This window comes from Takifugu flavidus, chromosome 2 (genome assembly GCF_003711565.1).
Source record: "Takifugu flavidus isolate HTHZ2018 chromosome 2, ASM371156v2, whole genome shotgun sequence".
NCBI lineage: Eukaryota > Metazoa > Chordata > Actinopteri > Tetraodontiformes > Tetraodontidae > Takifugu > Takifugu flavidus.
The window spans coordinates 5,241,230-5,268,123 of record NC_079521.1 but is presented as its reverse complement, the minus strand read 5'-3'; the positions used below and the strand labels follow the sequence as shown (position 1 = coordinate 5,268,123).

The window sequence follows — 26,894 nt, the reverse complement described above, 5'->3', positions numbered from 1 at the left end:
GGAGATAAACATGTATGTATTCGCTCAGGATGTATCTGGCAACCCAGCTTTTCTGGCTTTTACTCCTTTGGGATTCACTGTGCTGCAAGGAAACAGAAGGATCCATTTCCTCAAATGGTGAGCCCAGATGACCAGTAAAACCCGGATGCAAGGCTTTATAACCCTTTAAAATAAATGCTACATTTGCACTGTGAACTCTGTGAGCATCTTGTGTCTGGACTTCTAGAATAATAAAGTACTTACGATATTTATCCATCCACTTCTTTGTCCCTCCACTTTTTTGTCCCATCCTTTGTCTGTCTATCTGGCTGTATCAAACTCAGGGACGAGGTGACCAAGCTCAAGTTTGAAGCCAAAACTTTCCACATATATGCAAATCAGAAGGAGGTACGAGAGTATATGCATTATAAAAATGTAGATTTGTGATGATGGTTAACAGGGTAAAATACTTTGTCTTGTTTAAGGACAGAAAGATCATTCTGACATATTTTGCACCTACACCTGAGGCCTGTAAGCATCTGTGGAAGTGTGGGGTGGAGAATCAGGCCTTCTACAAGTTAGTTAAAGCTTCAGATCCAAAGAAGCAACACAAATAACATGCTCAAGTTGATGATGTTTTGCTCTTGACTTTTTACTGGCAGGTTGGAGAAGTCAAGTCACGTCCGAACTGTGTCCAGCAGTAATCTTTTCTTCAAGGGTAGTCGCTTCAGATACAGGTATGAATACACAACCTGTGATTAACAAGCAGCCTTATTGGAATTCTTACATACATGCAAACACTGGTCAGCTACGTCATTGAACCCTCTGAATTTACGGAATTTACATGGATTCTATGTAACTCATAAAACTCAAACTCTACACTAGCCCACTTAACAAAGGTGCTGAGAAGTTAAAGTAAGATCTCTGTGTAGATTATCAATCATCCAGGTCATAGTTATCCAAGGTAAGTTTTCTGTGTCAACTGGACTGTTTTTCTTCTCTTGAAGGCGTTTTGCCTTCAATCCAGAAGGCTTCTTCAGTTTTGAACTTGCTGAGGACAGAGCTTGAAAATATAGCTCTTGTGGACCATTAGCATGCTAATGATCTGGGTGGTCACCTGAGAGTCCTGAGCTGAAGAGGTGGCACGTCTGTGTTGTGCCATTCTTCTGTGGAGAGGTTGTTTGGTTTCACCAATGTACTTGCACGCATCCTAGCACTGTACAGCATAAACAACATTACATTGTTTATGTCTTGTCCTCCAGGTGTACCAGCTTCTGTTTGAGTGTGTTGCTGGGTTTAAACTGCGCCGGTATGTCATGATTTAGGAGAATCCTCCTAATTTTAATTTCTTCAGGTCAGAACTCAGTCCACTTACACCCAAAAAAGAGCGGGCACTCCTTTGAGGACAGCCAAACACGGGTACTGGCCAGAGAAGATTGCCAGTTTGAGACGGGTGTCAAGGAAGCCATCCATGTCAAATTGGAAAAATCATCCTTAAAAAGAGGTGGTGGACTAAGGCATTTCCTATCACCCACATACAATGCAGTCCAACAACAAACCAAGAGTTCACACCATTTCAGGAGACCTGGTGATTCACCACTATGTGAGCCAGCAGACAAAGGGGAGACACACCAACTGAAACTAGGTGAATGACCCTACCAACGACCCTGCCAATGACTCACGTGACCACCCAGATCATTAGCATGCTAATGGTCCACACGGGCTATATTTTCAAGCTCTGTCCCCAGCAAGTTCAGAACTGAAGAAGCCTAATGGATAGAAGGCGAAATGTCTCCAAGAGAGGAAAAACAGTCAAGTTGACACAGAAAACTTACCTTGGTTAAAGTAAGATGATTTCTCTGCACCATAACTAATCCTGGGTCTAGACGGGGCATCATGGGAAGACTTTTTAGACATTCCCTCAGTTCGGGATCATTGGGATCAATCATTCTCATGTGCAAGGAGACCAGTACTCCCTGAAAGAATTAAGACACATCATCAGCAAACATGATGAATAATTATTTGCTCTATATGCTGCTGGGACACACAGTTAAATGTTTAAAGGTCCCAGTTTACCGGGGTATGTCCTCCACCTTTCACAGAGGTGGTTTACTAATTGGATCTGTGTACATAAAGTTTAAATATTTATTCAACTTGGTCGTTCTTTGTTTTTTCAGTGGAAAGGTTGCAAAAGAGGTTATGGAGCAGAGTGCCAAAATTAAGAGAGACCCACCAGAGATACACAGGTCCAACTTTTTCCTCTAACATGTCTGCTCCAGCTCATACGCAGGATTACAGTGATTCATACATGTGTGTTTTGTTCAGGGCTGGCATGGTGCCAAGTAGAAGCTGCCCGTCAATCACCCATGGCCCTCGTTCCACCAGCATGCCCAGGACACGGTGGAGAGCAGTGCACATCTCCATCATGGAGGGTACGACACAAAGTGGAAATAGTACAGAAATGTATATGACTGTAACTCAGGTGGAGCGAAGGGCTCAGTGTGGAGCCCCTGTTGGGTGAACCTTCTCTTCTAAGGCTCAGACAGTCTCATGTGGGTCCACCCCCCTCTTCTAGCCAGACTAAACATATACATATGGAAGAGAATATAGATCACAGTGTCATTTAGAGTCAATTTATTAACTATGGTCTAATGGACTGTAATGATACTTTATTTATTTACTTAATTTATTAGGCTATTGTTGCCCAAAGGTTTCCTTGCACACATTATCTCAGTTTACTTCTCTCTGAAAGAGCGATGTCTTGTCTGTTATGACGTTCGTGCTCTATCATTTCTGGAAGCTCATACATTTTATAGGTAGAAGCCTCCACTTAGGTGAAACATAGTTCTTCCATTTTGAATGCATGATCTCCAAAAACACATTCTGGTGTTTTCCACGTCCACCTGCATTTGCAGTGCTTATTGTGATGTAAAAAAGTCCTAACGACAGTTTTTAAAGGGCACTTAGTGCCCCCTGTTTCCCCCAACAGGCCGTTAACCTTTTTTCAGTGCTGCCACTGTGAGTAAGTTTACTGTCAACTGATCAACCTGCTGAAAAGTAAAGTGATTGTGGAGTTTCCAAGGCTACTGTTCATATGTCACTAGCACGGACAGGAGGTCTCAATGTTCTGTCACCCAGAGAAACCCCTCGTGTTTGCTGCTTGTGTGCTGGTATGTGTCAGGAACCAGACGAGAACCCAAGAGCGACACCAGAGTTCGGTTGAACACAGCTTTATTAATAGGAACAGAAGGCAGACAGAATTTACCGAGCAGCAGGCAGGTTCGACTTGTCGGGGACAGGCAGGGTCGAGACTAGGCAGACAGGCAAGCAGGAAAATGCTGGAGAGTCATGTGAACCACATCTGGCGGGGAGGCAGCGTAACGCAGGGACCTAAAAAGGGGGCTCGTTATGGTGCTGATTCGCCACAGGTGCGTGGGGCGAACTAGGACTCACGGACGGGGTTGCCCGCAGCTGTGACAGGTATGTCTACTGGACACTAATATCACAGCCTGAAAATAGCTCCTGCTGTCAGGGGCCATGATTGGATGGGCGACTGAACCACATTCCCGAGCCTTGTCTTTCACTCAGTCTTTCCTCTTTATCTGCACTGCCATTCTGAGACAGGGTTGAGTGTCGCTCAGCTACCTGGCAGAAGACAGTCTGAGCGGAGACAAAGAGTGTGAGTCAGATCAGGCTTGGTGTTCTGATGTCCATAAACTATCAGGTCAGGTGTTTGATCCGGATTGAGACGAAGGTGAACGTTCACCTGCGCATGATAAATCACTGCTATCGATATGTGAAGGTGCATGTGTTGTCTTTGGGAGCCAGGCTCCTGGGTAAAGCTGGGGGGGGGGGGGGGGGGGGAGGAGGGGGATTCCTCTGCTTCAGGGTCACATCTTGGGTCAGAACAGAGCTCCAGAGCAGCACTACGGAACAGAGCTCCAGAGCAGCACTACGGCTTCAGCCCACCAGCCAGCCAGGCAGGCAAAACCCACGATGGAGTTTCTGTAATCAGATGTCCAGTTTACCAGAGGTTGTGTTCAAAAAGTTTAACATAACAACAAACAAATTATAAATCTGGATGTTTTTCTATTAGATGTAGCTGAAGGGAATGAGACTGGGAATGGCAGTTTGCAAAAATGTTATCTTCTGTGCGCCATCAGGCTTGGAGTCCCTTCAAGATAGCGTTCACTCGACGCCAGTGCACTCCATTTCCCATGGTGACTCCTTCATGTCCTCTCAGGGCCACATGGTGGTCAGTGGCGAAGCGAGCACCTCGGCCATAATGTCAGATGAGATCTACAGTCCTTCAGACAGCGTGCTGCCTACACCTGTGAATGAGCACAGAGTGGAGATGCTTCCTGGACGTCACCTCAATGGCGCCACCTGCACCATCGACAAGGAAGAGTCGAAGGAGGCAGTGGCAGCAGCAGCGGCATTGTCAAAGGAGGCCCCAATGGGGGATTCTGGCAGGAGAAGGCTGGGCCTGGTCAGGAACCGAGCCCCTCCCCAGAGCGAAGTGCAGGAACTGAACAAGTTCTTGCTGAGCGTGCTGCGTTTGTTCCTGGTTACCATGGGGCTGTTGTTCGTACTGCTGTTGCTGCTCATCATGCTAACCGAATCAGAGCTGGACGTTGCCTTACTGAGAGACATCCGCAAGACTCCCGAATTCCAGCAGTTTCACTTTGAATATTTCTGCCCTCTGCGTCGCTGGTTCGCCTGTAAGTTTCGATGGTTGGGTAGTTTCCTCATCAGCAAGTGAGACGTGGATAATGACAGAGACAAGACAGTCACAAGACAGCATCTGATCAACACTACGAGGAACAAAACCATTGAAATTCAGGTCTCCTCGTGTCCACACACAGCACCAGTAACAGGGTCTAATGGAAACACTCCAACAGAGCTGAAAAAGCTTTAACTGCCTTTATTTTTGTCTTGATTGACTTGATAAATGTATTGGCTTTGTCCATTTTAGCTTCTGAAATATTCATTTTGTTGACTTGGACCAGTTTAGGGTGGACAAAGCATGCATGACTTGACAACCATACAGAGCTTCCTGAAGGTAGAACAAATCATTTTAGAGATTATAGCTTTAGTGCTAAATAATTAAATGAAATGAAAATGAATCCAACACACTTTTCTCTCTGGCTTTCCAGCATTTTGATGGTACACAAACAAACCAGCTCGCCTCAGTTTGTGGCAGCTGATGTTACTGTCTGATTTATCCTTTTTAAAATACTCTTTGCAGTGAGATGTTCATTATTGGCAGTGCTGCTACTCATGTTATCTTTGTTGCCCAGCAGCATTAGCACCAAAAAAGGTTTTGCTGTCCAGTAACGAGAAATGAAGGGTGATTAGTTCTGCAGCAGGATTTCTGAGCCAACTTCTGCAACAATCATCATCTTTGCAGTTCTCACTTTGCCATAGATCCTTTAGCAGTAATTGCTATAAAGGTGATTGATGGTAGTTAACACTAAACAGATAGAACAGTGTTTAGTTAGTGCTCCCAGACACTGTGGGAGTTTATCTTGATGTGCAATACTCTTTTAGAATAAAGAACCTTTTGAGAAGAGATCTGTCATTTCTCTTTAAAGTGTAGCTTTTTAGTTCAAGAGGACTAAATAAAGGTCAGTTAACTTCAGTCCTGCTGTATTTATTCCATAAATCACACTTTTTTCCACAAGCTGGCTTTTTTATGGTTACCTCCAAACATGTGTCATCCCTGACTTTAGGCAAAGGTAAAGTATTTATGAATAAACATATTCTTGACATCTGGCAGGTCAATCTAACTGACTGATTTCTGCACAGTTCCTCATAAAAGACAATGCTGACACCTTCTGGTTAGAATTATATTGCTGATGCTGCTGTTAAAATTCAAATGCTTTATTTGGAATAAAATATGCATATTTATTGTATTTGGTCCAAGAAACACAAACAAATATGAAATGAACTGGGCTTCTGTAATCCAATAGCATCACAAACACTTTACCAACCACTTGGGAGGTTGTCCATATGCTTATTTTGTATTAATAGTGGATCAAAATGCACCGCATAAGTGAGTGCAAAAATCGGAACCAACAATTATATTGCATGTGAGGACAGAATCATTGTTTCAAGGCAAAACTAACAGTACTGACTTTGTAAAACAGATGCATGAATATAAAAATAATCATGCTAATGAGCACATAACATCAACTCAGCTGTGAAAGCATTTGAGACACAAAGGTGATCAAGGAAAGGACAACCTTTTAGCCAAAAACATGTACACGGATCAGATCATCATTTTTGGTCCCATGCAACTGAAAGCAGCCACAAGCCTTAGTCAGTGAACACGTGCAAGCGCCCAGAAGCATTACCACCCAGCAGCGCGTTCCTCGTGGGATGGAACACGGTGACAGGCAACACTGTGTTGAAGTTGTCTTGGTCTGTGAATGTGTGCTGTTCCCGACCACTCTCATGGAACACTTGCAACCTGCGGGGCCTCAGCATGCTCCCAGCCACAAAACAGTCATCCTGCTTTGGGTCCCACACGGCAGATATTTTGCTCAACCAGCGGCCGGTGTGCATGTTGTGTCTGAAAATAAAGGGTTGTCTCACTGTAAAAGATGCAGCAGAAACATAAATCAGTGAAACAGGTGAGTGACCTACCTGATGGATGTCAGCAGGGGAGGTGTGGCAGCACTTTCAGATGTGTCAAAGATCCTGTCAGAGAAGGACAAGCATGTGGAGCTGGGACTGAAAAGGGACCGTGGCTAAAACAGATCAACAGACTGCCCAGCTCACCTGATGCGGTCATCACTGCAGGAAGTGAGAACTCGGTTCCCTGTGCTTGGGGAGAAATAGGCACTGGTTATACTTAAACTATGTCCGTACAGCTCAGAGACGGCCTTGCTTTTGGACTTCAGGTATCTGTTGTCATAAATCTTTACTGTCCTACAGGAAAGAGCGAATCAGTCACCACCAAGAAATCAAGCTGACAGGATGTGTGAGCTTTGAGAAAGTGTATTCCCGAAATAGTCTGACTTACTTGTTTTCCGCCACAAGGAGGTACTGCCTGGCTACAGGGTGCACATGAATGCAACGCAGAACCATACTGTTGAGTGAGTGGAGAGACTGGTGAGAGTTCCTGTGTTCACAAAATTTTCCCCATGAAGTTCCAAGAGAGCACCACTCAGGTACAGTAATGGTTCAATAAAAGCTCAAAAAGAGTTCCAACTAAAATGCAGCCTCTCACCCTGGGGCTCGCCTGTCAACAATGGCAATGCTACCATAGAAATTTCCAACAACAAGAGTCGAGCAGTCATGAGACATGAAGTCAAAAGATTTTAGGCCATCGTCAAAGTCATACACCTATAGAAATGGGGAGCGTGACAAATTGAAAGCTTTACATTAAGTAATGTTATTCATTTGTGATTCATCCACATACTCACTAATGTACAGGAATGTAAAGACAAAGGGCAGCTCACATCGTCAAATATAGCTTTCTCTACGTCCATGCAGCGTAATGAGCCATCATAGCTGCCGCTCAGCAACTGGACGGGACACGTCCTGGAGAACGCCATGCAGCTCACACACCGTGCATGGGGCTTAAATAGCAGCACGCCATCATCACCCCAGGTGCTGTTCTGCAGAAAAGCAGAAGGTGAGGGCAAAGGTCAATGTCATTCACAAGGTACAATAATTCACCTTTCTATAAAAGCAAACACACCAGACCCCATAGACCAACGTTCCCAGTGGTATCCCCAGCGGCCATGAACAGGCTGCTGCAGGAGGGGTGAAAGGCAGCACAGTAAATACGGTTCATCACCACTTTGGCCACCTGATCTTCATTTATCCTCATCTTCTGAAGAGTCGAGCGGTACCTTGGTGAATTTAGCACTGTGAATTACATTTTACTCAGCAACAATACAGTGAAAATTATCACAGCGGAATTCGCACTCAACATGAAATCCTACCTTTCCAGATCAAGCACTACCTTTCTGTCTTCTTCTAAACCCTAAGAGGAAAATTCAGAGTGTCACCCACGAAGATGCAAGGCTTCATATGATGTGTCAAAACACTGGACCTTTTCAAGTAGCAAATGGAAGTTATCAAATTAGCACAGAATCATCAGCCTGACAACCTGAAAGCATTTACAGTCACCATCAAAGGGATCGGAAAACAGGTGTTCCAGGCCACTTACAACTGTGCTCTAGTGTGACTGAAGCATGAATCAAAGAGAGTTCTACCTCAAAGGAGAGTTCCAGAATCTGTAAAGGCAGCTTGCTTTCCTCCATATTGATTGGCTCCATAGGCTGCGGTCCAAATAATTTTGTGACCGCAGAACTCTTAAATCAGGAGAAATGACTAGAGTGAACAATCACAATGACGGTAAAGCCATAAAATTTCACCTACCTGTTCTGTGGTCACCTTGGATTCTGTGTGTGCTGGCACCACCTCTGCCTCTTTGTTTTGGAGACGGAGGGATTTGCGTGCAGGTGGCAGCTCTTTGACAGTTGATGACCTGCTACAGAAAGCAGATCATTACAGCACCGTGTCGAGTACGCTGAGGTCTGAAAATTGGGGTATTGTGTCAACAGAAATCTTTTCTGTCTTCAATTGACTTGATAAGAGCTTTTAAAGACCTTTGTTGGATGATCGTCTATTTTTCCTTACAAAATGCATCTATTTGCTGGCTAGAGCTACCTTGCAAGACCCCGCTGAGATGGCCGTTTCAACTTCTTCACTTCCTTTTTTGCCTTTTGAATTGAATAGAAAAACAACAGTCACTGCCAATACAGCCAACGCAATATCACACGTGGAGATGCGTCTTATCAGAAAATCTCTGGACAAATCAGCGTAAGCAGCATCATCACCTCAAGTAAGTTGATGGAAGACAGAAAGGCTTGGTTCTCTCTGATGGTTTCCAGGCGCTTCAGTTCATATTCTGAAAGTTGTCCATAACGACCCTGTATACACAGAAACATATCAATGAGCTCAATCCCAATGGGTAAAATCTGTTTTAATAATAACTGTAGGAATTATATAGCAAAAGTATAGTATTTATACTTACAGTTTGATCTACAATAGTGTTTTCATCTTCATCACCGATTTGCAGTAAGTTGCTGTGGGTGTGTTTGTGAATCTTTCGGACTTTCTGTCAGCAGGTTTTATTCAAATTATTGAGGTTTTTAGTATCAATACTGTAAACTCCGTGATTTCGGAGTGTTTCTGCGGTTTCTCACCCGTTTTTTAACGTCGTGTGTCTCTTCTTCATGAGGGGCGTATGAGAGGCGTTTAGGTCCCAGTTTGTTCCGCGTAGACCTGGGCACCGTTTTATGGGGTTCTTCAGGGGTCATGTCCTGTAATGAGTATATCATGACATCTTATAAAATCCTATTTGGTCACACTCAAGTGAGAAAAGACTAACACGGAAGCGCGGTAGTAGCTCAGAACCATGTCAAACAGCATCCAGACTTTTACCGCCTGCTTTGCAGTTGTACCTTCACAACATCTTCGTTTCTTCTCAGTTCGGGCGCCATTTTAGCAGCTAACGCCGGCATGAGAAGAGCGCGTGAGGCTTCCCTAACCCACAGCTGCACGAGTCGACCAAAATTTGCTATGCGCGAGGAAAACGCGCTTGTTTTGTAATGAGTCCTTCCCCCTCTGTTGGGAAACAAGGCTCCTGCATATCATTGGTTAAAACGCTCTTCGTCACAAGGAGAGGCGTGAGCCAACAGCCAATGAGTACTTGAATATTCATGTGACGTAATATCCCTTGTTCCTGTTCCTCACGGATCTTCTGGTAAAAAAAATGTCACTAGCATGTTATTACATGAGTAATAACACGTTGCAGATACTGCTGGCATAATGTGACCTATGTTGTATACTGGAGTAGCAATGGGACCCCAACTGCAGAGCAGTAAATGACTCGCATAAACATCGTTGGTCCAAACTTTCAGCAGTACCATTGCAAACGACCAATTCCACAATGTCATATCATAAATATCATTGCGTCATAGCAGAAAATCAGTCCGAATAAACACAAATCTGTAAATCAAGGGTGCATAATGAAACACCACAAACATACCACACTGAAGTAACAATAACACAAACCCAAACCCATATTAAACAGACACAATACAAATACAGGACACACAAAACAGTGACGTGCGGTGAGATTCATGGCTGGTGAGGCACTGACTCCTCGAGCCAGATTTACGATTGTAAGAACTGAAAAAAGCATCTTATTTCACCATTGTATTTGTATTGGATCAAGATTGATTGAATTTGCCCCTGGCAATTCTGCCGGGGTTTCTGCCCTGGATTTGATCGGAAAAACTCAAATCCAGTAATTTTTAGTCAATAAAATGGCAGAAATGTGTAGTCATACTCCAAATGCATTTTTAACACATATCAGTGGAAAATATTAATATTTATTTATATACACTTTCTTTTTTCTTTTTTTTGACCGCACATCACTGGCACAAAATGTGACAGCGCATACTTTGGAACAATCAGAAAACAGGAATTTGCCTTGCCGTAACAACAAATTTTGTAGTTACATCATCATCCTTCAAATGTATTAATGTCAAACCACAGTAAACAAAAAACAGTCTCTTCAATTGAGACATCCGGACATCAGTTGTATTGGGTCACTTCCTGTTTTTCTCAAGAGAGTTCGTTGGTGCACTGTATACAGTGTTTGTTGGCTTTACTTTATTTAAAAATTTAAATACTCGGGCAATTCTAGTTACTTGCCAACAACAAGGGGAAATAATTCAAATCAAATAAATAAAGGACTCACGTCTGTCACCAGGATTTTTGATCCACCGATTCTACCTAGCATGGCCTCATCTTTTTCACCTGGTGTCTCACCCTGTGTCTGTTCAGTGTGTGAAATGTTTAGTTACTCGTGTGCCTCCTTTAGTGAAGAGATTAGGTGCATAAAGGGCAGTTAATTAATGGCTCTGGAGGCGAGACTTAGCGAGCTTGAGACACGGTTCCACAGCTTGGAGTTGTGTCAGGTAGCAAGGAGAAGGGAGCTACCTAGCGTAGCTACAGCTAGCTGTCCCCCAACAGTAGCTGGCTAGCCAGGGCAGCTGGGTGTCGGTTCGCAGGAAGCGTAGCCCAAACCAAATGCTTACGGTGTACCACCAACCGCTACCCGTGGCGAAAACTACCTTAGATTAAGGGTTCTTCTATGCTCAGAACACAATCCTACTATAGCAGATGTCTTTCAGATAATGCTATAGCTAAATTTAAGGAAGTGATCCCTATGCTAATCCCAGGACCTCCTTGTGTTTCTCCAGGGATTAATCCAGGTCGACTCTGTTGCTGAAGGTGCAGCAGCCTCACTGAGAATCATGCTTGATTCTTTTGACCCCCTGAAAAAGAATATAATAAATCAGAGGAGGTGTGCCCCCGGTATAATTCACACATTAGGACCCTCAAGCAGAAAGTGCGAAGACTGGAAAGAAAATGGTATTCTTGTAAAATAGATGACTACCATTTAGCCTGAAAAGACTGCCTGGTAGTTTATAAAAAGGCCCTCCGTACAGCTAGAACACCTTCTTTTTCTTCCTTAATGGAAGAAAATCAGAATAATCCCAGATTTCTTCCCACATTGTGGCCAAATTTACCAAGAGCCAAGTGTCTTAGAGTGTCCACGTATCCCTTCCTCCCTTAGTGGTGAAGACTTCATGAGCTTCTTCACTTATAATGTTCTAGCTATCAGAGAAAAAGCTAATCAGGCCAGCCCAGCAGCTGCTGGACCATTACCAGATGTGCTGACTGTGGGAACATACGGGGTCTCCAACGAGCCCTTAAACTTCTTCACCCATATATATATTTCTGTGGCATCTTCGCAAATTCACAAATCCAAATCCACCACGTGTCTTTTAGATCCCATCCCAACACACCTGTTGAAGGATGTTTTACTAATGATAGGAAGCTCTATTCTTGACCAGATCACTTGTTCTTTAGTGACAGGTTATGTGCCCCGGTCCTACAAGGTGGCAGTGATTAAGCCGTTGCTTAAGAAACCATCACTGGATCCTGATGTGTTAGCAAATTATAGGCCTATATCCAATTTTCCTTTTATCTCTAAAATTCTTGAGAAGGTGGTGATGACTCGGTTACTGGAGCACCTGCAGAAGAAGAGCTTGTTTGAGATGTTTCAGTCAGGCTTTAGAGCTCACCACGGCACAGAAACAGCACTAATTAAAGTTAATAATGATCTTCTTATAGCTTCAGATCATGGACTGGTCTCTATGCTGGTTCTGCTGTAACTCAGTGCTACTTTTGATACAGCTGATCCCAGCATCCTGTTACAGAGACTGGAATATGTGATTGGGATCAAAGGGACAGCACTAGACTGGTTTAGATCATATTTATCAGATAGATACCAGTTTACACATGTCCACGGTGTTCCCTCTTCATACAGTAGGGTTAGCCATGGAGTTCCACAAGGTTCTGTACTTGGACCAATCCTTTTCACCTTGTACATGCTTCCCTTAGGAAATATTATTCGGCAGCATGGAATAAATTTTCATTGTTTTGCTGATGACATTCAGCTATATCTATTCATGAAACCAGAGGAGACAGAGCAGTTAGTGAAGCTTCAGAACTGTCTTAAAGACATAAAGTCTTTAATGTCATCAAATTTCCTTCTCCTTTATTCAGGAAAAACCGAGTTCATGGTGTTTGGTCCTGAACCTCTCAGGGATAGATTAGATCATATTATCACTCTAGATGGTATCCCATTAACCTCTCTCTCTGTGAGGAATCTTGAAGTAACTATTGACCAAAATCTGTCCTTTAACTCACACATTACAATGGTCTCTAGAAGTGCCCCTTTTCACCTGAGACTGTGACAAGTTGAAAACGTATTTAGTTCAGCTGTTCTGTTATCCATTGAGGAATCTTATACTGAAACTCTCTGATCGATTGCTATTGGCTCTGCTCGCATACCTGAGGAATCGTGGTCTTTTTCCTCATTGCACTAAAGTTGCCGCTGAGGAAACATCACCAGATCACTACTGTGATTATTTTGCCCCCTTTTTACAGGTATTTTGTTTGCATTAAATCAGCTTCAATCAGTTGTAATAACTTACGAAGGTGCCAAGAGCATTTTGAGTTTTCCTGGGTTGAATTTTGAGTATGTTTTAATTAAGTTTTGTACCTTGTGGGTGCACGTGAAGCAATTTGCTCTGCAATTAAGAGTAATATGGAGCCGCATTAAGTGCCACGGGAATTTCGTGTTTATTGCGGGCTCATATGTACATGTTTGCGAATGCATCTTATACGTTGAATGCATTTAATGTATTTTTGGTGAAAGTGTTAGTGGATTTGTGCATATGGAAATTGTTATATTATTCGAAAAGATTGCACTAAGGTTGCCACTGAGGAAACATCACCAGATCACTACTGTGATTATTTCTCCCCCTTTTTTCAGGGGCATTACATTTTGGAGGCACCGGTGGGATTGCTGTTCAGATGTCCGGTCTCCACAGACAGGCTGCTGAATTCTGGACCAGCTAAATCCCCCCATTACAACCCAGGCAGTCTGCAGTGAGGAAAGCGTTGCCGTCTGAGGAAAGCAGGAAGCTGGTGGTTAACTAGATGTCATCTGAGGCCAAACAAAGATCATCAGGGACCGTAACAACAATCTCATCCAGAGCCAACTCCAGCACAGCAAAAGTTCCTCCTGTCCTGTCAATATGGCGATGGTTTTGGAGCAGCTACAGGAAGAGGTAGTAGGGGCACTGCACACCTGAAGTAGAGACAAGTTAAGGAGAATATGTGATTTTCTCAACATATCAGGTGAACAAGGACAAAACATTCAGGGAAAGACTTGTATGTCATTAGTGACTCACATAATGAAACACCTGGAAAGAGAGGAGGTTGGAGAGTTAGAGGATGATGGCATGTCAGAATTGTTGCTTTTGCGGGACAAAATGTCAGATATGAACAATGCCACCGATAATGGAACTGTACAGAGTGAACAGGGCACACAAGGAGGAATGGAGGGATTGAGGGTAATGAGCCAACTGGAATTAGGAGCCGTGCAGGTTACGGCAGTCAATGCCACTCTTGATGATTCTGTGCACCAGCAAAAAAAACCTCTCCACCCCCAAGTGAGCATGCAGCCCTCACTTCAATCAAACCCATACTGGCATAAAGACAGGTAGAGTTAGTAGATGCTGTCATCAGAGCTATTTCTTCATGCTCCCAGCTACTCAGCTATTTGGAGGGGAAATCAAATTTAACTCTCCCCATGCTAAGACACATCCTTTGCTCCCAATTTCAAGAAAAGAGGGTTACAAGCAGCTAGCCTCAGAAGTTCAGCATAGCAAAGAGACCCCTCAAAGCCTTCTTATGCAAGTGTTTGATCTGAGACAGAAAGTATTATTTGCATCTCATGAGTCAGAGTCAGGGCTCAAGTACAATCCAGCTTAGTTCAGTATATGTGCTTACACACTGTGCTTACTGGTCTTCAGAATGACAGTGTTAGGACTGACATGCAGCCCCTTTTGTTAGACCATGAGACTTCTGATGAGCTTTTGTTAGAGAGGTTAAACATTGCATGCGCTAATGAGGTAGAAAGAAGGAATAAAAAGAAGTTTAGTACCCCACAGACAGCTAGAAATACAAATGAAGGAAGGCAAAACAAAAGTACCCCCTGAACTTTTAACAGAACAGAGCTTAAGACAGGTGTCACTTCCCTAAAGTTCTCAGTGCAGAGATAGCTCAGATCAAAGAGGCTTTACAGCAGCCTATGTTTCAGTCACAGCCCAATGCCCCACTTGCAGCTAAGAGGTCAGATAGGGACCCCTAGCCACCTGGTCCACAGGTACAAGTGCTACAACTATGGCCAGATCCAAACACCTCAACACCATTATGCAACTCACCTGTACACTGGTCGCTCAGCTCAAGCCCCCAAGAGGTGTTTTGTCTGCCAGCAGACAAGAGCAAATGAACGCTGAATGCACTGTTAGAGATTCTCTGAACGACCCAGGGGATTGGTTGCGTGAGTATTGCGTCACTTCCTGTCTCCTCTATCGTTCATTGGTTGCATTGTGCACGGGGTGCCGTATTCACTTAATATTGAACACGTGGTGTGTTGTATTCACTTAATATTGAACACTTGGTGTGTTGTATTCACTTTACTTAAAATTTTGGACACTTGAGACATTCTAGTCACTTGATATCAACAGTGAGAAACAACCCATATTAAACAAATACAGGGCTTCGCCGATCACTAGCGTTAGCATGGCCTCACCGTCTGTTTCACCCGGTGTCTTTGTCTGTTCAGAGTGTGAAATGTTTAGTTACTCCTCTGCCTCCCTTAGTGAAGGGAATAGGTGCAGAAAGTGTAGTTTATTTATGGCTATGGAGGCGAGACTTAGCGAGCTTGAGACGCGGTTCCGCAGTTTGGAGTTAGCTGGAGTTGCGTCATGTAGCCAGGGTAAGCTAGCTGCTGCGGAGCCGCCTAGCGTAGCTACAGCTAGCGGTCCCCCGGCAGCAGCCGAGCAGCCGGCTAGCCAGGGCGGCTGGGTGACGGTTCGTAGGAAGCGTAGCCCAAAACAAAGGCCCACGGTGCACCACCAACCGCTTCCCGTGGCTAACCGCTTTTCCCCACTCGGCGACACACCCGCTGAGAAACCGACCCTGGTAATTGGCGACTCTGTTTTGCGCCACGTGAAGCCGACTCCAGCGACCATAGTTAGGTGCATTCCGGGGGCCAGAGTGGGCGACATAGAAGCAAATTTATGGCTGCTGGCGAGACTTAATCGTAAATTTGGTAAAGTTATTATTCACGTCGGAGCCAACGACACCCGGCTTCGTCAGTCGGAGGTCACTAAAATTAACTTGAAGTCGGTGTGTAACTACGCAAAAACGATGTCGGACTCCGTAGCATTCTCTGGTCCCCTCCCCAATCTGGCCAGCGATGAGATGTTTAGCCGCATGTCATCGCTTCGTCGCTGGCTGTCACGGTGGTGCCCCGAAAACCAGGTGGCCTTTATAGACAATTGGAGCACCTTTTGGGGAAAACCTGGTCTGATTAGGAGAGACGGTGTCCATCCCACAGAAGATGGTGCTTCTCTCATTTCTAGTAATCTGGCTAATTTTATTAGACCCAAAGTGACCTGACAATCCAGGGTCCAGACCAGGATGCAGAGTTGTAGTCTTACACACCTCTCTGCTGCTTCCTTAGAACCCTCATCCACCAACAATAACATATTTAACACTATAGAGGTAGTCTCTGTTCCACAGTTAATAGTTCACCAAGCACAGAGCAGGGGAGCGGTCACTCACCAAAATCTTATTAAAATTAATACTGAAGCACAAGTTGGAGAAACTAATATCACTATTAAGTGTGGACTGTTAAATATTAGATCTCTTTTGTGTAAATCCCTGTTAGTGCACGACCTGATAGCGGATCATCACATTGATTTATTTTGTCTTACTGAGACCTGGCTTCAGGAGGAGGAGTATGTGAGCTTAAATGAATCTACTCCTCCTACCCATCTTAATTATCATATTCCACGTGTTACTGGTCGAGGAGGGGGAGTGGCAGCAATCTATCACTCCAAGTTATTAATTAATCCCAGACCAAAACATAGCTTCAGTTCATTTGAAAGCCTGACTCTTGGCATCACTCATCTGAACTGGAGGACAGAAAAGCCACTTCTGTTTGTAGTTGTATATCGGCCCCCTGCTGGGCCACATTCAGAGTTCCTGTCTGAGTTCTCTGATTTCTTATCTGACTTGGTCCTTAGAACGGAAAAAGTCATTATCATTGGAGACTTTAATATCCATATGGACGTTATAAATGACAGCTTTAGAAATGGCTTCATTTCATTACTTGAGTCAGTTGGTTTCCTCCAGCAGATAAACCAACCAACTCACAGCTTTAACCACACCCTAGATCTAGTTCTGACTTATGGTGTTGAGGTAGAACATGTGTCAGTGTTCCCTCAGAACCCAGTCCTGTCAGACCATTCTTTGATCACTTTTACATTTATGATTAAGGATTCTTCTATCGTCAGAACAAAGTCTTACTATAGCAGATGTCTTTCAGATAATGCTGTAGCTAAGTTTAAGGAAGTGATCCCTGTGCTGATCCCAGGACCACCGTGTGTTTCCCCAGGGATCAATCATTATAATCTTAGCCCTGCTGAGGTTGACTCTATTGCTGAAGGTGCAGCAACCTCACTGAGAATCACGCTTGATTCTGTTGCCCCCCTGAAAAAGAAAATAGTAAATCAGAGGAGGTGTGCCCCCTGGTATAATTCACATATCAGGACCCTCAAGCAGAAAGCGCGAACACTGGAAAGGAAGTGGCATTCTTGTAAAATAGACAGCTACCATGTAGCCTGGAAAGACTGTCTATTAGTTTACAAAAAGGCCCTTCGCAAGCCTAGAACAGCTTATTTTTCTTCTTTGATTGAGGAAAATAAGAACAACCCCAGGTTTCTTTTCAGCACTGTGGCCAAATTAACCAAGAGTCACAGTGTTTTAGATCCACGTATCCCTTCTTCCCTTAGTGGTGAAGACTTCATGAGCTTCTTCACTGATAAAGTTCTAGCTATCAGAGAGAAAGCTAACCAGGCCATCCCAACAACTGGACCATCACCAGATGTGCCGACCGTGGGAACATACAGGGTCTCCAACGAACCCTTAAGCTCCTTCAGCCCTATATATTTTTCTGAGGCGTCTTCGCTAATTCAGAAATCCAAGACCACCACGTGTCTTTTAGATCCCATCCCAACACACCTGTTGAAGGATGTTTTACCATTGATAGGCAGTTCTATCCTGGACCAGATCAATGGTTCTTTAGTGTCAGGTTATGTACCCTGGTCCTACAAGGTGGCAGTGATTAAGCCGTTGCTTAAAAAACCATCACTGGATCCCGATGTCTTAGCAAATTATAGGCCGATATCCAACCTTCCTTTTATCTCTAAAGTTCTAGAGAAGGTGGTGGTGACTCAGTTACTGGAGCACCTGCAGAGAAACAGCCTGTTTGAGATGTTTCAGTCAGGCTTTAGAGTTCATCACAGCACAGAAACAGCACTTCTTAAAGTCACTAATGATCTTCTCATAGCTTCCGATCATGGACTGGTCTCTATGCTGGTTCTGCTGGACCTCAGTGCTGCTTTTGATACAGTTGATCACAGCATCCTGTTACATAGACTGGAACATGTGATTGGGATTAAAGGGACAGCACTAGACTGGTTTAGATCATACTTATCTGATAGATACCAGTTTGCCCATGTCCATGTTGTTCCCTCCTGATACAGTAGGGTTAGCCATGGAGTTCCTCAAGGTTCTGTACTCGGACCAATCCTCTTCACATTGTACATGCTTCCCTTAGGGAACATTATTCGGCAGCATGGGATAAATTTTCATTGTTATGCTGATGACACTCAGCTTTATTTATCCATGAAACCCGAGGAGACAGAGAAGTTAGTGAAGCTCCAGACCTGTCTTAAAGACATAAAGTCCTGGATGTCTTCAAATTTCCTCCTCCTTAACCCAGGAAAAACTGAGGTCATGGTGTTTGGTCCTGAACCTCTCAGGGATAGATTAGATCACATGATCACTCTAGATGGTATCTCATTAACATCTAGTCTCTCTGTGAGGAATCTAGGAGTAACTTTTGATCAAAATCTCTCCTTCAACTCACACATTAAATTAGTCTCTAGAAGTGCCTTTTTTCACTTGCGGAACATCACAAAGATCAGGAAACTGCTGACGCGGCATGATGCTGAAAAGTTAGTCCATGCATTTGTTACTTCCAGGCTGGACTACTGTAACTCCTTATTATCAGGGTGTCCTAACAACTCTTTAAGAAGCCTCCAGTTGATCCAAAATGCTGCAGCCAGAGTTCTGACAGGTATTGACAAAAGAGATCACATTACTCCTGTACTGGCGTCGCTTCATTGGCTGCCCGTTAAATTTAGAATAATTTTTAAAACCCTTCTTTTGACCTACAAGGTCCTCAGAGGCCTAGCTCCATCCTACCTGGAGGAGCTAGTGATACCTTATCAGCCCAATAGACCGCTCCGCTCTCAGAATGCTGGTCTACTTGTGGTTCCCAGAGTTTCCAGGAGTAGAATGGGGGGCCGAGCATTTAGCTACCAGGCCCCCCTGCTATGGAACCAGCTCCCTGTCCAGGTACGGGAGGCTGACTCCATTGCTACTTTTAAGATCAGACTCAAAACCTACCTCTTTGAAAAAGCTTATTGTTACTAATTCAGTAGTTCCAGTTACTATTATAGACAGACAAATTATCATACCTAGGGGGTCGTCTAATCGTTAGGTCACATCTTAGTTATGCTGTTATAGGCCAAGGCTGCCGGGGTCCGGAAACATGATCACCTGACAGGCCTCTGTCACTCCACTGGGTCATGGTTTCCTCTCCTTTCCTGCACATTCTGGGACTTTTGTCTAGACGTGGTTAACACTTGTCCCTTGGTGGTAAACATTGCCCTTTTAATGGGACCTCTCCTGAGGGTCTGATTCGCCCGATTTTCCATCCTGCTTGAAAGTGTTCTCCACTTCCACACCGGTAACAATCAATCAATCAATCAATCTTTATTTATATAGCGTCTTATACAATCAAAATTGTTTCAAGGCGCTTTCCAGAATCCCAGGGCCTGACCCCAGACAAGCAACAGTGGCAAGGAAAAACTCCCCTTTAACAGGAAGAAACCTTGAGCAGGACCAGGCTCATGTAGGGGGACCCTCCTGCTGATGGCCGGCTGGGTAGAGAGAGAGAGAGGAGAAAGGGGAGGACAGGTAGAGGATAGAATAGGTAGGAGAGGAGAGGAGAGGGGTAGAAGAGAGGAGAGGTAGAGGGAAGGGGAGGGGAGGTAGAGGAGAGGAGAGGAGAGGCATAGAGCATAGAAATACATACAAAAATACATTATATTGAAGTAAATTGAATTAAATAAGCTGCTGGTTGAGTGGGTCAGCGGGAGGTCAGTATACAGCTCTGAAGGTGGCGATACCTGTAAATGGATACGGGTGGGGGGGGAGCAGAAAAACTAAACAGGAAATAGCATACTAGTCTACTTGATGAGGAGAAGGAGAGGAGAGGAGGGAAGAGGAAACCATGACCCAGTGGGGTGACAGAGGACTGTCAGGTGATCATGTTTCTGGACCCCGGCAGCCTTGACCTATAGCAGCAGAATTAGTAACACTAAGCTTTTTCAAAGAGGTAGGTTTTAAGCCTAATCTTAAAAGTAGCAATGGAGTCAGCCTCCCGTACCTGGACAGGGAGCTGGTTCCATAGCAGGGGGGCCTGGTAGCTAAATGCTCGGCCCCCCATTCTACTCCTGGAAACTCTGGGAACCACAAGTAGACCAGCATTCTGAGAGCGGAGCGGTCTATTGGGCTGATAAGGTGTCACTAGCTCCTCCAGGTAGGATGGAGCTAGGCCTCTGAGGACCTTGTAGGTCAAAAGAAGGGTTTTAAAAATTATTCTAAATTTAACGGCCAGCCAATGAAGGAACACCATTACAGGAATTATGTGATCTCTTTTGTCAATACCTGTCAGAACTCTGGCTGCAGCATTTTGGATCAACTGGAGGCTTCTTAAAGAGTTGTTTGGACACCCTGATAATAAAGAGTTACAGTAGTCCAGCCTGGAAGTAACAAATGCATGGACTAACTTTTCAGCATCATGCCGCGTCAGCAGCTTCCTGATCTTTGTGATGTTCCTCAAGTGAAAAAAGGCACTTCTAGAGACTAATTTAATGTGTGAGTTGAAGGAGAGATTTTGATCAAAAGTTACTCCAAGATTCCTCACAGAGAGACTAGATGTTAATGAGATACCATTGTGAGAAGAATTATTGTTATTGTTACTATTATCGTTTAAATGCTATGATGAGTAGATTTGAAGTGTCTGAGGAATGTTGTTAAGAAAGAGGAACATGTGAATGTTTTACAAGTAGATTTGAAGTGTCTGAGGAATGTTTTTAAGAAAGAGGAACATGTGAATGTTTTACAAAAATGTTGCTTGCAACCTAAACCAGTACTCGGATGTCTCCTGTTCCTTAAAGATAAGGAGTTGTAAGGATAAAGGAAGTCGTAAAGATGGGAAAAGTAGATAGCAAACAAGGAATCGTGAGGTCCTGATTGACATAAATCTTGTGTGCACCAAATAAAAGAGGCGAGCGAGCAGTAGACAAGCAGAGTTGACAGAGGAAGCCTGAACTGCTGTTCAGCTCTCCCTTGCAGGGGAGAGTTGACAGAGGAAGCTTGAACTGCTGCTCGGCTCTCCCTTGCAAGGCCTCCTGTTGTTTGCGTGGTTTGTCTGAGTCTTAACATAAGAGTAAAGAAACAGCGCGGGTGACAAACTTCACCCTCACACCATCTAGAGTGATCATGTGATCTAATCTATCCCTGAGAGGTTCAGGACCAAACACCATGACCTCAGTTTTTCCTGGGTTAAGGAGGAAATTTGAAGACATCGAGGGACTTTATGTCTTTAAGGCAGGTCTGAAGCTTCACTAACTGCTCTGTCTCCTCTGGTTTCATGGATAGATAAAGCTGAGTGTCATCAGCATAACAATGAAAATTTATCCCATGCTGCCGAATAATGTTCCCTAAGGGAAGCATGTACAAGGTGAAAAGGATTGGTCCAAGTACAGAACCTTGAGGAACTCTATGGCTAACCCTACTGTATGAAGAGGGAACGCCATGGACATGAGCAAACTGGTATCTATCTGATAAATATGATCTTAACCAGTTTAGTGCTGTCCCTTTAATCCCAATCACATGTTCCAGTCTATGTAACAGGATGCTGTGATCAACTGTATCAAAAGAAGCACTGAGATCCAGCAGAACCAGCATAGAGACCAGTCCATGATCTGAAGCTATGAGAAGATCATTAGTAACTTTAAGAAGTGCTGTTTCTGTGCTGTGATGAACTCTAAAGCCTGACTGAAACATCTCAAACAGGCTGTTCCTCTGCAGGTGCTCCAGTAACTGAGTCACCACCACCTTCTCAAGAACTTTAGAGATAAAAGGAAGGTTGGATATCGGCCTATAGTTTGCTAAGACATCAGGATCCAGTGATGTTTTTTTAAGCAACGGCTTAATCACTGCCACCTTGTAGGACCGGGGTATATAACCTGTCACTAAAGAACAATTGATCTGGTCCAGGACAGAACTGCCTATCAATGGTAAAACATCCTTCAACAGGTGTGTTGGGATGGGATCTAAAAGACACGTGGTGGTCTTCACATGTCGTGTTTGTTAGGAAGAAAGATGGCACCCTCCGTTTGTGTATCGATTACAGAGACTTGAACAGGAAGACCCATTCCGACCAACAGCCTATCCCTTGGATCCAAGACATCCTGATTAAATTGACATGATTGACCCACCCCGGAAAAAAAACAAAAGCACCAAAGGTGAGCCAAGACATCTTGGACCCAAGGGCAATTCCTGGTTCTCCCTCTTGGACCAGGGAAAAGCTTCCCACCAGGGGTTCATCTCTGAAAAAAGCAGACCACTGACAGTTTTTGTGACCCTGTGGGGACTTTATGAGTGGATATACATGCCATTCGGCCTCATGAACGCACCTGCAGCCTTTCAGGGTTGTATGGAGGAATGCTTGGAAGGGCTACGCGATAAAATCTGCATCCCTTATCTGGATGACACACTAGTTTTCAGTAAAAACTTTGACAGTCATCTGAACGATGTACGGAGAGTGTTGCAGCACCTCAGAGAGTACAGTATGAAGCTCAAGCCAGGTAAATGTGACCTCTTCAAACCTGAGGTCCGTTATTTGGGCAGAATAGACTCCGCAGAGGGTAACAGGGTTGATCCAGCTGATTTTGAAGCAGTCAGAGCGTTGAAAGACATCAGGCCACAGAATGTAGGTCAACTCAGAAAGATACTTGGTCCCCTTACCTATTACAGACAGTACATCAAAGACTTTTCAAAGAAAGCTAGTTGTCTCTATGATCTTCTGAAAGCTGATTCAATTGACATGATTGACCCACCCCGGAAAAAAAACAAAAGCACCAAAGGTGAGCCACGTTGTACCTTCTAATAAGCTGATCGTTTGGACTGACCAGCAAAAACAGACACTTGAACAGCTTATTGACTTAACATCGGTGTTAAGTTTCCCTGATTTTACTCAGCAATTTGTAGTGCATACTGATGCATCACACCAAGGCTTGGGAGCAGTACTGTATCAACAGCAAAATGGAAAACTTAGAGTTATTGCCTAAGGCTCTCGCACATTAACAGAAGCTGAAAAGAACTATCACTATCATGCAGGCAAACTAGAGATTTTAGCTCTGAAGTGGGCAATCACTGAAAAAGTTTTGATTATCTATATTATGCTCCAACTTTCACTGTGTATAGATAATAACCCAGTCACTTATATCCTGTCCACTGCAAAACTGAATGCTACCACTTCAAGGTGGGTTGCCGAGTTTGCTGATTTCCACTTTACAATAAGATACAGGCCAGGTAAAGAGAACAGTGATGCTGATGCTTTGTCAAGAATGCCATTGGATAAACAAATGAAGGAATGTTCTGCTGAGCTGTCACCTGACACCATTGCTACCACAATCCAGTCAGTTGAGGTACAGGAAGCGTCATGTGCAACTTGGCCACTTTCATCTGCATCTATGTCAATCTCAGCTGAAGGCGAGAACGTGACTGCACCAATCAGCGCCATCCCAAAAGGTCAGTTACAGAGGGTGCAAAATTCTGATCCAGCTATCCTCCCAGTACTTGATTGCAAACTGTTTGTGTGACGGGTATAGTATGGACCCAAGTGCAGTACAAAACAGCTAATGAACTGATGATCAGTTAATAGGTTTATTAACTGCAATCTGGCACACAAAAACAGTTCGAGGGCGGGGCAGTGGACTTGGTCGAGGCAGGCAAAAGTTCAGTAACCGGGAGGCAGGCAGAATCAGGCAAACAGTCCAGAGGGAGACTGGCTGAGCTCGTGGTCAAAACAGAAGACAGAGGTAATTTACCGGGGGTCAGGCAGAACAGGCAGTTCGTACACAGGCAGGCTCGATACTGGGAAGAGAGGCAGGTAAACGCTGGAAAGTCTTGCATTGCAGAGAACAATCTGGCACCGAGTGAGTGTGAGGCTGGAGAATATATACTGGTAGGTGAGCTGATTGATGAGTGAGAGCAGGTGTGTCATCAGTGACTGAGAGTGGGTGTGGTGATCAGAGGGTGTGGTGTGAGCAGGGCAGTGGAAAAGTACTGAGTCCATGGGCTGGAGCAGAGTGTGACAGTTTGGTTTTAAACTACCACTTAGGGAGCAAAAGAAACTTGGACCGAATACAAAATGCCTGTTTAGAGAATGGGATAAATTGACAATGGACACTGATGGTCTTCTGTACAGAAGTACAAAAACCCGTAGACAGTTAGTCCTACCAGACTTTTCCTACAAAGGAAAAGCGCTGGAAGAAATGCACAACAATATGGGACATCAAGGTGTTGACCGCACAGTATCACTAGTCTGCGACCACTTCATCTGTCCTTATATACAGTCTGATATTGAGCACTATGTGACTAAAGCCTGTAGTTCCCTGAAGCAGAAAAGGCCATGTGTTAAGAAACACAACCCTTTGAACTGGTGTGCATTGATTTCCTTCATCTTGACCGGTGCAAAGGAGGATATGAGTACATCTTCGTCATTGTTGACCATTTCACGCGCTTTGCTCAGGCATATGCCATCACATCAAAATCAGGAAAAACTGCTGCAAATCTCATCTTCAATGACTTTGCCCTCAAGTTCGGTTTCCCTCGCATCCACCATGACCAAGGGGGATAATTTTGACGGAGTGGAGGAGACCGGTCTGATCAACATTCCTCTCACGGAAGCGCCCCTGGCCTCGTACCTGGCAACGTCCCATAATCATGGTGTCGATGGCTCTGCCTCACTCCCTTCGAAGCACTGCAGGTTCTCTGCTTCACAGCTGGAGAAAATTTACCGGTCGCAGGCAAGCACAGCTCATGCTTTGAGCTCTGTCACTATGCTCCAGACATACCAAGCTATGTCTCTGGCAGAACTCGGGGAGAATATGCCTCCGGATAGTCCACTGGTCCCTCTGCTTTAGGAAGTTAGGATCGCTACGGATCACATCCTTCGTGTGTCCTGCTGTGCCAAAATCTTCCTGGGGAGAGGGATGGCTTCTGCAGTCGTGGCACAGAGGCACCTGTGGTTAACTCTGTCTCACATCCCAGAGAAGGACCGGGCAATCTATCTGGACGAACCTCTATCAGCTGGTGGCTTGTTTGGTCAGTCACTCGACGCCATCCAGACGATGTTCAAGCTGAGGAAGAAGCACGCTGAAGCTCTCAGCAGCATAATTTCCAGGCGCAACACCAAACCTAAACAGCCTGCTAACCTCCGCAGATCTGCGATACCGCATCCTCCTCAAAGATTGGCACCAGCTGCAGGGTTGGAGCCTCAGCCAACAAAGAGTTTGTCTGGTGGAAACCCACGCCACTCGGCTTGGAACAAGGGCCCGCCACATAGCCTCCATAAAGGCTCAGCACCCGGATGGAAAAAGCCTCAGTCTTCCTCACTTAGGGTTGACTCAGGAGGGGTTTATGCAGCAGCAGAGACACCGCTGCCCCTCGTCTGTTGCCGCCGAAAAGGCCATACTTTCATTTTGTTCGGACAACGAGCCCCGAGAGGCGCTCCGTTTTCCCCATACAGTCTCCCAAGCACAATGTTTCAGATCATACAAATGCCCCAATAAAGCTGCCTATTGTTCACTGGGTAAATGTGAATGTGACATTTGCCTTTCGGTCTGTCGCTTGCTCCTGGCACCTTCACTAAATGTGTCGAGGCAGCGTTGGCTCCGCTTCGAAAAACGGGTGTTCGCATATTAGCCTATCTGGATGATTGGGCTTTAGTTGCAAGCTCCGAGGAGCGGGCAGTTACGCAGCTGTCACAAACACTGACGCACATCCGAGCACTTGGGTTTCCACTAAATCTTCTGAAAAGTTCAATGATCCCCAGTAAACAGGTTTCCTTCCTCGGGTTGGAAAGATGTTCCCTCTTAGGTCGGGCACATCTGTCGGAGCACAGGGTGGCGGTGTTTCACCGCTGTCTCTCTCAGTTTCAGTTGGGACGCATGGTGGTTTCTTATATAAACAGACAGGGAGGGACTTGTCCTCTTCCCCTCTTGAACCTATCTCACTCTGCAGGTCACTTGAATCTCTAGAGGCAGTCCTCTAGTGAGAGAATGGAGGCTCCATCCATCTGTGGTGGCACAGATTTGGAGCCATTTTGGCGGGGCAGAGGTGGATCTGTTTGCCTCCAGGACAAACACCCACTGCCCCCTGTTCTTTTCCATGACAGACTGCAGCGCACCCCTTGGGACGGATGCCTTAACTCTATGGCCCCTGTTAGAGTTGAAACAGAGCAACCTGGCAAAACCCTGCGTGAATCAAATAAACAATCAACAACAATCTACCTCCTGTTTATGATTAAATGCATCTAGATTCTCATTATCCATAATACATCTTTTCACTTTTATGAACTTTAAATGTGTTACTTATGTATTTTCCTAGACAACACATTTCTTACACTCAGAGTTCAATGTGGGTGCAACTTAAGACATTTCAAACAGTTCTTTGACATTAAGTAGTGCATTAGTCCAATTTTCTTATGAACCTACTTCTTTTCCTTCATCCACTAGAGGTCGTTCTTCCATCTGCCGCAAAGCACTAGTAACAGCCAAACCCACAAGCCAATCAATGCAACCCGGAACACGAGGTACTACACAACAAGCTAATATGGCTAATACTATCAGTACTATCCCTATTACTGCCTCTATCTTGAACAACAATTCCCTCCATCTTAAAATTATACTAGTAAACCAGTCTAATGGGGGACTGCCATTGTCAATCATTGCCTTCTGTAATTTGGTCAA

At 44.6% G+C, this 26,894-nt stretch overlaps 2 protein-coding genes and 1 long non-coding RNA gene across 11 annotated transcripts in view; 2 read left to right on the top strand and 1 right to left on the bottom strand.

The window, feature by feature from the left end:
* The window catches only part of LOC130521685 (FERM domain-containing protein 5-like), a 46,000-nt gene extending 40,380 nt beyond the window's left edge, over positions 1 to 5,620 (top strand). The window contains exons 9-15 of one of the 2 annotated variants that reach the window (XM_057025421.1): positions 29 to 117; positions 324 to 387; positions 465 to 556; positions 642 to 716; positions 2,157 to 2,225; positions 2,305 to 2,411; positions 4,143 to 5,620. In XM_057025421.1, coding sequence (XP_056881401.1) covers positions 29 to 117; positions 324 to 387; positions 465 to 556; positions 642 to 716; positions 2,157 to 2,225; positions 2,305 to 2,411; positions 4,143 to 4,741 — 1,095 coding nt within the window. In that variant the 3' untranslated portion in view covers positions 4,742 to 5,620. The remainder of the gene's footprint in view (positions 1 to 28; positions 118 to 323; positions 388 to 464; positions 557 to 641; positions 717 to 2,156; positions 2,226 to 2,304; positions 2,412 to 4,142) is intronic. The other variant, XM_057025422.1, reaches the window with a different exon arrangement.
* A 221-nt stretch (positions 5,621 to 5,841) lies between these two features.
* On the bottom strand, positions 5,842 to 9,632 carry wdr76 (WD repeat domain 76). Of its 8 annotated transcripts, none has more exons than XM_057025427.1 (15): positions 9,462 to 9,632; positions 9,204 to 9,320; positions 9,032 to 9,115; positions 8,835 to 8,927; positions 8,665 to 8,717; positions 8,374 to 8,485; positions 8,208 to 8,306; positions 7,935 to 7,975; positions 7,688 to 7,841; positions 7,446 to 7,604; positions 7,214 to 7,329; positions 7,007 to 7,072; positions 6,763 to 6,912; positions 6,628 to 6,681; positions 5,842 to 6,553 (listed from the first exon to the last, which is right to left on the bottom strand). In XM_057025427.1, the coding sequence occupies exons 1-15, from the start codon at positions 9,519 to 9,521 to the stop codon at positions 6,298 to 6,300; spliced, it is 1,614 nt and encodes a 537-aa protein (XP_056881407.1). In that variant the 5' UTR covers positions 9,522 to 9,632; the 3' UTR covers positions 5,842 to 6,297. The 8 variants fall into 8 exon arrangements, with proteins under 8 accessions (XP_056881407.1, XP_056881406.1, XP_056881403.1 ...); XM_057025426.1 differs by having other exon boundaries at positions 7,007 to 7,105; positions 8,389 to 8,482; XM_057025423.1 differs by having other exon boundaries at positions 7,007 to 7,105; positions 9,462 to 9,631.
* LOC130521696 (uncharacterized) overlaps positions 8,395 to 26,894 on the top strand; it is a 28,674-nt gene continuing 10,174 nt past the window's right edge. The window contains exons 1-2 of the long non-coding RNA XR_008949416.1: positions 8,395 to 8,839; positions 13,415 to 15,456. This is a non-coding gene — a long non-coding RNA (uncharacterized LOC130521696). The remainder of the gene's footprint in view (positions 8,840 to 13,414; positions 15,457 to 26,894) is intronic.